This window comes from Bidens hawaiensis, unplaced genomic scaffold (assembly GCF_021521415.1).
Source record: "Bidens hawaiensis isolate Kalapana, Puna unplaced genomic scaffold, B.hawaiensis_p1.1 tig00022343_1, whole genome shotgun sequence".
Classification (NCBI taxonomy): domain Eukaryota; kingdom Viridiplantae; phylum Streptophyta; class Magnoliopsida; order Asterales; family Asteraceae; genus Bidens; species Bidens hawaiensis.
The window spans coordinates 243,625-255,862 of record NW_027493484.1 but is presented as its reverse complement, the minus strand read 5'-3'; the positions used below and the strand labels follow the sequence as shown (position 1 = coordinate 255,862).

General features: G+C 30.8%; 1 protein-coding gene across 1 annotated transcript; it reads right to left on the bottom strand.

Moving 5' to 3' along the window:
• Positions 1-1,921: 1,921 nt before the first annotated feature.
• LOC143565464 (sulfite exporter TauE/SafE family protein 3-like) lies at positions 1,922-8,197 on the bottom strand. The gene is made up of 11 exons (XM_077052428.1): positions 7,780-8,197; positions 5,797-5,956; positions 5,522-5,722; positions 5,372-5,436; positions 4,542-4,569; positions 4,371-4,456; positions 4,201-4,287; positions 4,027-4,077; positions 3,630-3,945; positions 2,717-2,857; positions 1,922-2,228 (listed from the first exon to the last, which is right to left on the bottom strand). The coding sequence occupies exons 1-11, from the start codon at positions 7,999-8,001 to the stop codon at positions 2,143-2,145; spliced, it is 1,443 nt and encodes a 480-aa protein (XP_076908543.1). The 5' UTR covers positions 8,002-8,197; the 3' UTR covers positions 1,922-2,142.
• Positions 8,198-12,238: the final 4,041 nt, after the last annotated feature.

Genomic DNA, 12,238 nt, shown 5'->3' with positions numbered 1-12,238 from the left:
GAGAAATGATATTATTGCAAGAAATGTAAGAAATGAATATGGACCACTAGTTTTGTTTTAAGTTTTAAATGCTTAAAGCTAAATAAGGAAAGTATTAATTATTCTCTTTCTTCAATTAATATAAATAATAAACCATAATACTTATTTACTTAATTAATATAACTAATTAAATTATTATAATTGAAAAATATTAATAACTCATTTATTTTATAACTTATTTTTTGTGTCTTGAATTTTTATCCTACACAAGTATAATTTATTCATACATTAAAAAATTTTTCTATCCAAAACTAATTTCTTCCAACTCAATATATTAATATTCATCAAAACATACTTACATTATAATAAATAATACCAAAAAAACTATTTTACATGTGTTTGCATTAAAAATCAACAAAAAACATACAACCTACACAAAAATGTATAATCTGCACTTGTTCTAAGAATAAGACAACATATAACCTACACACGAAAAACATATAACCTACACACAAATTTATCATCAATGAAATACACACGCACACGCAAACATATGACCTACACACGAAAAACATATAATCTACACACGAAAATTTTATCTTACACAAATACAATTTATTCATACATTAATTTCTTTTTATTCAAAACCAATTTCTTCAAACTCAACATATCAATATCCATCAACACGTAATTACATTGTGATGAATAATACAAAAAACTATCTTACACATGTTTGCATTACATGTCAATAAAAAATATACAAACTACACAAAACATATAAAAAAACATATAACCTACATACGAAAAACATATAACCTACGCATGTGTAGGATATGTGTATCTTTGTGTAGTTTATATAATTATTAATCTCGAATTACATATGTAAGTTGTATGTTTTTTGCATGTTGTACGTTTTTATCGCTCAAAACAAATGTAGGTTATATAACTTTGTGTAGGTTATATATTTATTGTTTATATTTAATGGACACATTTGTATGATATTTTTTTATTATTATTTATGACAATAATTTTTATAGGCATACCAATTGAAAAAAATATATATATTATGTTTTGATATTTAGTGTTAAAAAACATGCTAATAAATTGAGTGAAAATTATTTTTTTAATATAAAGAATAGTATTATATGAATAAATTGTATTTATGTTGAATAAAATGAAGAATGTGTAAATAAAAAATAAAACTAAAGTAGTGTTTTTATCTTTTTAATTATTATAGATAAATTAGTAGATATATTAATTAGATAGAGATTTATTATGATTATATTAGTTGTATTAATTGAAGAGAGAGAATGCATTTATTGTTGCATTTAGATCTTTTATATATATTTTTAAATATTTAAAACCTAAAATAAAACTAGTGGCTCATATTCATTTCTATCATTTCTTACAATAATTTGATTTCTTTCTTGAACTTAAACATATATATATATATATGTATATATATATATATATAGACTCATGATTTGCGAGTTAGCAACTCACAAGCTTAACACAAAACCAATAAATGTATTTATTTCCAATATGTTGAATATATATATATATATATATATATATATATAAATAATGGGTTTTCTTTTGTTTTTTTTATAATTTAGAGGTCTTAACTAAGAGTGGATCTGAAGCCCTATCTTCATTTCGTTGACCCACGGGCTCTCCCTGTATCTAACTAGTGGATATGGTCGTTGTCGTATAAAGATATAACTAATGATTATCTAACTAGTGGATATAGTCGTTGTCGTATAACGATATAACTAATGATTAAAATGAAAACACGCCGAAGTAAAACCCATAAATTGTGATTTTTTTATGAAAAACAACCCATAAATTTATATGCATGAACTCAAACACAATCATACTCAAACACAATCATAGAACATTTTTCGACGAAATGTTCAACATTTCGTTAGAAAGAACAACAATAAATAAAGTATCCAATAGAGTCCCACAATGGCACAATCGTTGGTGTATTAACATCAAAGTTCAAAAACAATTTGAATCTAAAATGGATTTGGTACAAATGAAACAACCTTAAACTAGCCAGGTCCTTTGCGGCACAGTACATCCTCCACAGCACGAGGTACAAGTCACCACAACTTAGAATTCTTATAAATTCTAGTTTGAGAAATGTTTTTTAATCTAGTTTTAAACCTCGTACTTGCAAAGATCCTCAAATCCCATGTATTCGTGTCTCTCAAATTTCCCAATCATGTTTGAGATTCCAACTCCACCTATAAAAAACATAAGTTTCCCATTTTTAGTATATTTTCACTAACTTTTCAATAAATTCATCATCATCATCATTATCATCGTACTCAGTATATCCCACCAATAGCAAAGTTATGGTAGGGTCTGAGAAGGGTAAGATGTGGACAGCCTTACCCTTACCCCATAGAGATAGAGAGACTGCTTCCGGTGAGACCCTCGGCTCGATAGTAGTTTTGCATCAAGCCATGGACATAAGGCACATAACACTCAACCATCGGGACACCGACCGATTGGTGCATGTACCATTGTCTTTCGGCTATCAACGCCACCACATGATGCATGATTAACCTTCCGCCACTTTTAACGTTATTTTCACGAGATTAGTAAAATAATGTCAAAATTTGTGCAATATCACTTTTGCCCACCCGAGGGTTCACACATATATACATTATATGCAATTTCACTTTTCTATAAATTTATATTTTTGGTAAATAAACAATAATGATCTCACCTAATGATATCGCACTAACGAATATAGTGAAGGCGAGGATGAATATTATAAGGGAAGCGCGTCCTAATATCACAATGAGCCTTCTCACAACATGTTGTCCGATAAATGCAGCAATTGTTGCCACAAGTAGAAAATACGCGGCTGCAAATATAAATATTCATATAAGCGGTTTGGATAAAGATAGCAGGTTGGGGTAATAACTAACTTTTTGTACATGTTAACATGAACTGAACATTCAGTATATTGTTCATGTACCGTTTGGCGGGAAATCGTTCATTTTTGGTTTTTTAATAAATGAACTAACATGAACAAAATTTTGTGTTCATTTAATTAAATAAACGGACATGAACACATGTCACGCTCATTCGTTTAGGCTCGGTTATGTTTAGCTAATTTACGTTCATTTATATTTGTTTGTTTACACCCATTAAATAATAGTAAATTTTATTTTATAAATTTTATTTTATCATTAAATAATAGTAAATTTTATTTTATTATCTATACTATATCCCATGACACACCTGCTTTTAAAATCTTTGACTTCATGTCATCGTTTATGTTTATGAATCGTTCGTTTATACAATTAATGAACAAACACGAACGAACATGTTCATTTTCTTAATGAACGAGCATGGACATGAAAAACTATTCGTTTAATTGTTTGTATTCGATCATTTGTTCGGTTAAAGTTACACTAGCGAACACAAACATGCTTGATTCGTGTTCGTTCGGTTCGTTAAAAACCTTACTACACGTTGAATGAGTCGGGTTGGGTTGACCCAAAAGACTTTTTCCCAGAAAGTTAATTTCTTTTATACTTATTGGGGTGACAAAATATAACTACAAGAAGTATATTATTTCAGACATATTCCAACCCGTTTGACCCGTTTACTATATAAACCTACGAACTTACCATAAGGAACCGGGAACCGCTTTAGAAGGTAGTATTCAACAACCGACATAGAGGACGAAAACGTCATTGCAAATGTGGCTGTTGCACTTGAAACCTGTGGAGGTACTCCAAGCTCCAAAAAGAGTGGGCCCATAATAAAACCGCCACCTAGACCGAGTAAACCACCAACCAAACCAGCTAGAACACCACAAGAACAATACAAGACCAGTTGTCCTATGGTAAGGTTGCTGTCTGATACTCCTATTGATGATATTGTTCCTGTTCCTTTATATAAACAAACCGCCTCATAACCGGATATTCCAAAAGAAATTGGAATCTACACAAACAATAAACAATATCAAAACTATGTAACTGATAATATTATTGGAATATTATGTAATGTGATATATAAGTATACCTGTGATAAGTTTAGCACCCAATACCATAGTGAACAAGTAGATGTATAATTCTGTTACCAACATATGCAAAAATGTTCGTAAGTTCATAAAATAATAAAACTAACTAAAAATGTAAAATATATGAAATGAATACAACGAATGTAACGTTTGAAGTTATGTTATAACTTAATTACCTTCCCGATTTGCAGACCGAGGAATGAAATCCAAACAAAGACAAGAAGGCCAAGTTCTTTCCAACAAACATTCTCAAGGACAGGAACCTGAGATGTTTATTTATTAAAAATATATTCTTAAAAAAAAAGAAATTATATAATATAATCAGGCTTTTCTGCAGTGTTTTCACCTCTTCTTTCAATGTTCTTTCGGGTTTGGTTGAACTTCCGTTGCTAGGACCGCCAGGTAGAATCTTGTATTCTGCCTCGCCTCCGTCTGTAGTTTATATAAAATGGTGGAATTTAGTAATATAATAAATAATTTTTGCAATCAAGGCATATTTAGTGGCAAAAAAACCTACCATTGCTCTCCAAGCGCTTAGCAGCCTCCTGAAATTTGAAAAAAATTAGAAAAAAAACTTAGGCTTAGAAGTTTTATTATTTTTAAAGAAGCAGAAAGTAGCGATACGTAGTCGTGATATTTAGTTTAATGCTCGGATGAACAGATTATGTAACTATTAGGGGTCAAATAATCTGTTTCATATCTTCTGCAACAAAACCGATAATACATGTGTAAGCAAATACTTGCATTTCAACAAAAAGTGTTCCTTTTGGTCACTTTTTAACTACTATTTCCTCAAATGATTAGAACCTGTCGATAGGCTTGTATACGAGCCGAACAAACTCGAATGGAGCATCTTCGTGCTCGTTTGTTTAACCTAAACCGAACAAACAATCAAACACGAACAGTTAAATAAACAGGGTTTTCTTGTTGGTGTTCAATTGTTAAGAAAATGAGCATGTTGTTTCGTTCAATAACAGTAGTATAAAAAACGAATGGTTCACAAACGTAAATGAATGATAAGCATAACTGGACATAGATGAGCAAACACAACTGAGCTAAAACCAATTAAAAGTAATGTGAAGAACAATGTGTTGGGCCTAAAAATTTATTAGGACTAGACACTATAATAGGCCCAAAAAGTTTAAATAAGTATATTAACGAACGCAAACGTACAAACTTAAACAAACGTAAACTAACGAACATAACTTAATGTAAACAAAGAGACAAGTGTCCATGTTCATTGGTTTAACTAAATGAACAAATTTTTTATTCATGTTCGTACGTTTATTAAATAGACGAACTTCCCACCGAATGGTTCACGAACACTGAAATGAACCTATGCATTACCTTTTTCATGATTGTTTCTTTTTTCCATGTTTCAACACCTCTAAAGAAGGCCTTCGTTGATGTGCCTGTATATTCACCATATATAATTGAAATGTCATTTTACCATATTTATAACTGAAATACAAATATACAGTTAGAGCATAACAATACCTATAAAAAGAATAATTAACAAAACCGTAACCATCCAATCAGCAAAAATCACATTAAACGCAACTCCAATACTTATTCCAAGCATCAACATTGGCTGAATAAGCAATGCCAAATCATAATCAATAATCGGCATATCAAGTGTCGGATGCCTTAACTTAAGATTGTAATAAACAGTTGAGGCTGCTGCACCCATGATCATACCTGAAATACATACAAGTTTTAAACGCAAATCATGTGAGTTTATAATTATATATTTGGATGTAATGTATTCTTACATTTTGAAATCGCAGTAGCGGATTTAGCATCAAAACCAATGATTAGAGTAAGCATTGGCACGAATATCCCACCACCTCCGACTCCACCAACACTCCCAAATGCCGCTCCACAAAATCCAATAAAACTACCAAGAACAATTTTCCATCCAAATTCCATTTCCTGTATATCATATTTTATGAATGTTAATGTTAATATTTCATTCTTGAATTGTTAATAATAGTCTATTTGGACATTTGGTACAGTAAAGCAAGATCAACGGTCAACCACACCAAGAAACAGAGAAAGAAAAGGCATGATTCATGTAATAAAACTTTATTAACTTGCTACTTCATATGAATGATGGCAGTTACAGATACTTGACTCTGTACATATTTAAAAATTTGTCAACTTTTTAAATGATTAGTAATTTAGTATCATCACTCGATTGATAGCGTGTCTCGTGATTAATGAACAAACGGTTAGCATAATCGTGTGTTATCGAGTCTAATTAATGAAACTATAGTTAGGTAAATAACAAATTTGTAATTACAAATCTTGAAAAATGAATAATGATTCCACACAAATTCATTTTCCTGTTTATCATGTTTTATGAATGTTAAATTTTACATTTTTGAATGATTAACTTTTAATAATGCATTTGGTATAGTAAGGCCAAGGTCAACAGTCAACCATACCAAGAAAGAAAAAGGCATGATTCATGTAAAAAAAACTTTGGAACTTGTATATATTTAACAAATTGTCAATTTGTCAAATGATTAGTATCATAGTTCAATTAGTAGCTTAGCATAATTAATTTAAGATCTTGAAAAATGAATAATAATTACCATTTTAGTGATAAATTCTCATGGATAAAACCTACATAATTATTTCCATTATAAGATCCACTTTGGTGTCTTTTAGTTAGGTGGATTTTGTCATATTTAAATTTGACTTTTTATAAACAGACGTCAATAAAGCTGAAAGTGATGATTCCTGCAACTTGAAACGTGATGTAATAATTCACCTTACATATCAAAAAAAGTATCAAAGATCCAACCACTACCTTATTGGCTATAAATTTAATATAATAATAATAGCCTTAAATTTGTTCTTCATATTGAATTTAGATCAAATGAACCCTAAATGAGTTAGTCGCACCTGAGTTACTTGAGATCAGCTTATTAAAATTTAAATCGAGTCAAACTTAAACGAGCTCGAGCTTTTATTGAGACTCATTTAATAAACAAGTCTGAGTTAGCTTGTGAGCCTAAATAAGCGTTTGTTTAATATATTTATATAATAACTATTGTTATATAGAGAACTTATTAACTAATATATATTATATTTAAAATCAAACTTATAATTATATATATGTTTATATATATCTAAATATATACAAAAGTATTCAAATAAAATAATTAAATAATTAATAAATAATAAATGATTAGAACCAAGCTTGAAAAATTACTCAAGTTTAAAATTAGAGCTATAAACGAGCCTTATCTCAATTCTCAAAAGGCATAATTATGTGAAGAAAAGAGGTCACTAAATTCTCATCTTTATCTATTCATATTTTATAAAGCATTTGGTATCTAACATTGTCTCTAACTATCCCCACTTGTGTTCTAAGTGGTGGTGGAAGGTTCGGGTTAGCAGAGAACTAAGTTTGATTCGTACTTGTGTCATTTTAAGTGAATATTAACAATGAATGATTTAAGTTAGGCCTTACGAGGTTGTTAGTTCGGATCTCGAGTCCACCCGTGTTTTCGTCCCACCGTGTGTTACACCAGAGAGTTATACTCTTGTGGCGGCACAACGACCGTGACTGTCAAATGGCAGCCGGTGGTATGATTTCCGAGTGAAACGCCCAAACTAGACTCTGAAACCAGCGTAAGCCCAAACTTAACCATGTTTATTCTTAGTTTCGTATTTTTTGATTATAATCTGTCTTATCTTATTTATTCATAAATCATATGTTAGTATGCTAGATAATAATAACTTACAGGCCACACATGATGATAGCCAGATCCATCTGTTTTAACAAACAAACTCTTCACCAGTTTCAAAATATCCACAGTTTCCAGTTCATCTGTAACTGTAACTGCCGCCACGTCAGTTACTACGCTTCGTTCAGCTGAAGCCAACACCGACGCTAATAATAACATCATCATGACCGTTGCAAGTCTCAACATGAAGCTCCATCTATACGCTCTGATGTCCGTCATTCGATACGATATGATACGATACGATAAAGTAGTTCTATATTGTTCTTCGGTTGAAGAAGTAATTGTTGTTGTTCAACCGAAGATAATAGAGATGAATATGAAGAATGAAGTTTTCTGAATTAGATTAATAATAATAATAATAATATAAGTTGTGAAGAAAGAGTAGAATATATGGATTGCGTGTAGAAGGTAAGTGTGTATGTGTGTGGGCAGCAATTAAGTGAGACGTGAGTTGGAATTAAAATGGTGTTCACTCCGAAGAAAGAAAATGGGTTAGGTGGTGGCCTCACGTTATTACGGAGGGTTATAAAATGTCGGATATGGTATTTTTCAACGTTGTAAAAGTAGGTTTTTAAGGCCGAGTATTTCATGAGTACTCGCTACAAGGTACGATGTTGAGGAGAGTTTCTTTAACTCCGTCTAGTTCTTAAGAATCGATCAAATGTGATAAACATCAGCCAAAATCACATCTAGACGGGCAATTTTGGCCAATTTTGACTTATAAAATAAAACATTATTTATATTTCTATAATACTAAAAATAGAATAACACTTTTTTAGTTAACGAATAGAAAATTTTTGAATAAATTTATTATTTAGAAATGTAGTTCTATTAGTTATATTGATATTTACTTATTTTATTATAAATATTAGTATACTTATGATATTTGACATATATATAATATCTAAAAAATAATTGTCTTTATATTTATCATTTCCGAGTACTCCTCGAGTACTTCGAGTACACCTAACTCCCCAGTCGGCCGCCTAGGGTCCGCCTTGCAACTTTTGCAACCTTGGTATATTTATGTCATTTAAATGCTTCAACGTTTTCTGGGTAAGCTAAATAAACCCAACATTTTATACCTCCGGTTTTATAGGCCTCAATTTAAAACATAAGTTTGTTTTATGAGTTTTGAAAGTGGGGTTTTTTTAGAATTAATATTAGAGTGATGGGCCATAAGTTAAGGAGGAATGTCACGTACCCATTATCACTGCATATCACTCATATTCCATAATTCTTGGATACTCTCTATAGTTATTATATGCATAAAAAAAGAAAAAAAAATCTCAACATTTTAGTTAAGTTTAGACCTCCAAACACGTTGAGTCGACCCTGGTTTCAACATTTATAGTAGATAGAATTAGGTGGTGAATGTTTATTACTTACAATGTTAGAAGAGTATAAATGTCAATGATAATGATTCTTGGCATAGGCAGTTGGCAAATTTTAATGGGATTAAATGTGAGACAAGCGGTATGTATTAGGGTTTGAGCTAGGATGTGCATGGGTCGGTTTGTGGCGGTTTTGGGCCAAACCAATAACTATAACCGATATATCAGTTAATAGATAAGTAGATAACCATAAGCGATCTGTTATGACGGTTTCAGTTAATTGGTTTAGAAGGTTTTAGCTATTCGGTTATGGGTCTGTTAACCATGACCAAAACAATGTAACTGGGCCTAAAAGTTTGTACCAAATGTTACCCAAAAAGAAAAGGATATGATACAATCCAACAATGTATATATACATAATATTAATACCAAATGTTCAAACCATATGGCATGATGTTATCCAACAATGAAATTCAAGTTAATTCGATAACAAAAGTTGAACTAAAAACAGTAAAATGGTACAATCTGACAATATATTTGGTAGAAGTTAATCCCAATTTTTATCTTCAACGAAAGAGTTCTTACTTGTTTTGTTCGCTAGTGACAAAAAAAAAATCAATGCATTTTATTAGTAAAAATACAAGCATATTAGTTTATTACCTTCTTCTGTTTTCCTCCAATTTATCAACGTCTTATAATTGTACTCCATAAAGTTGAGAATCTTGTAAATGGGTCGGTTCGGTTAGGGCGAGTTTGAAATTATCTTTAAGCAAAATCGGCCTGCATTTTGCGTTGTTCGAAAATTCATTAACCCAACCCACCGTTTATGTCGGTTATTGGTTAAAATCGGTTCGGTTATGTCGGTTTGGTTCGGTTAACCGTTATGACGGTTAACTTGTTCACTCCTAGTTCGAACCACACATGTGGCAAGAATTTTGTGGGAACTTCATGGGGATCCCGATTCAATTACAACAAGTGTATGCCACTAACAGGGGAGAACACTATTGTTCTAGGATTCGAACTCGGGTAAGTTGGGTTGTATGGGGTGATAAGCCTTTCGAAGTCCCCAACAACCGGTTGCACTAAAGTTGTTTAAAGCAAAAACCTTAAAATGTTCAAGAATATAAATTTGTTAGGTAAATTATTTGAATAGAACGAAATTTTGTTAAGTAATAAGCACTTGTGACTTTTTTGACCGACTAGTTGGAAGAGGCGTGCAGATCTAACAAAGGTTATTTTCCTTTTGTAAGTTTGGGGAGTAGTGTTTTCATAGTGGTCTGATTGTGTTGAAAGTTGTTTCTATGCAATGTGACAATACACGAGAAAACGTGTCTTAACAACCAATGCGTGTTTATACTTTTCGCATTTGATACATTTGATTTATTTGCGTATGTGGCTATGGAGCTACTTAGTCATGTCCACCGGGTCATTAATAGTAATGTTATAACCCTAAAATCTATTAATGTTATTTTAAAACAACTTAGTTTTGCTATTCAAAAACGACTAGCGGCATAACTTGTTGCGTGTTTTTCTTCCATCTGGATATAAACACTACGATTTAATGAATTGATTGATAAAAGAAAATCCACCATGTTAGTTATTCTTAGAAAGTAAAAACACCTAGAAATCATAATGAAAACGTTCATTGTTTAATGGATTGGATAGAAGTCTTCTAAGATAATTCAGTTAATGGAAGCAACAAATTTTTTGTGAATAGATCAACTTAAAATCATTAACATGACTGTCATTAAATCCAACACTTGTTTGGCATTTTTTTAAAACTAACGGTTGTAGTTCGGTTAAATTTTGACATGAGTCTCGCTACATGAATCACTCTTCTTACTCGTGTCCGATACCTTTTGTATGCATCAAAAACCCGCTCTAGATCAATTTTACACCCTCTTAACACCTCCATTAACTCACACTCCATAGTGATAGCTTAAAAAATGTCCAAACAAGTTTTCGATTTAATGATGCTGTTAAAGATTATAACTTGAATACTTGATCTATTATACCTCTGTTGGTTGTGAATTCACTTAATTGTAGTCATTAACTACAATTGTTATTGTGAATTGTGGCCGTTAGTTAGGATTATAATTTTTTTAGAACAACAGTTAAGATTATAAATGTTAACAGAAGTTATTACTCTTAAGTCTTTTAGTTGTATAATAATATTTGAGGTAATAAAGTATACCTAAAAGTATAAAGGCATGTAGTAAACATTGTATTTAGATTTAAAAGGAATTTCAAGCTACTAAAGGTACGTAGCTTGTTTATTCAAAAGATGTGATTTGTTTCATTATTTGAATCGGTAATTGTAAGACCCCAGCTTACAAAAAAAATGGTCTAAGTATGATGAACAGATTGCTCAAAACACATGTGACACTATTAAGTGTTAATATTATCATTAATTCATTTGAATGTATCAAACACACAAGTTCATAATAAATAAAATACAATGAAGTAAAACATTTCAAATATTTATTTAAAATATCCTTATTCTAGTGTATTCATCCATGCCATCCTCTAATAATTGTACATGTAACATATATATAAAATAATGTCAACTAACTTAATAGTTGGCGAGTTCACACAATTTAAATACTACATAAAAAGAACTATACAATTCCATGAACCTCTAAAAACGCAAATAAGGGGTCTTTACACTCGAATCAAGGTCCTAAGTGTAAAAAACAAATGAAGGTCCTTTCCCATTAGTACCAACTAACGTACTCGGATTGGGGATACTTATCGAAGAAATCCATGCACACAATCATGAGCAAATAACAAGTAAATACACAAGTCCATGATATGAATTGTAGTTTTATAAATGAATAAGTAAACAATTGATTTGATAGGATATATATGCTACCCCCAAAATGTGTAAAAGCATTAAAAAGGGGGTGTGAGAAACTCACATTGAAATTGAAGCTAAACTTGAAATAACAACCGAAAGTGCATTAAAAAAATTGAAATGATCGAACTTACAAACTATAAGTAAGAAAAATACAATAATTAAATATTTCTAACGGGATTGTAAAGGTTGAACAATATAGTTTTAGGAATCAAGAATTATTTTATTATCTTAAGGGCACTTTATTATAATAATATTTTTAAGCTTT

What these genes read in the sequence shown, in the direction of transcription:
- LOC143565464 (XM_077052428.1), bottom strand. Translation starts at nt 8,001, where the DNA reads ATGACGGACATCAGAGCGTATAGATGGAGCTTCATGTTGAGACTTGCA. An exon ending in CGCTACTGCGATTTCAAAAT is followed by an intron (nt 5,723 to 5,796) that starts GTAAGAATACAT and finishes TATGTATTTCAG; the next exon opens with GTATGATCATGGGTGCAGCA. An exon ending in CGTTAGTGCGATATCATTAG is followed by an intron (nt 2,229 to 2,716) that starts GTGAGATCATTA and finishes TGTTTTTTATAG; the next exon opens with GTGGAGTTGGAATCTCAAAC.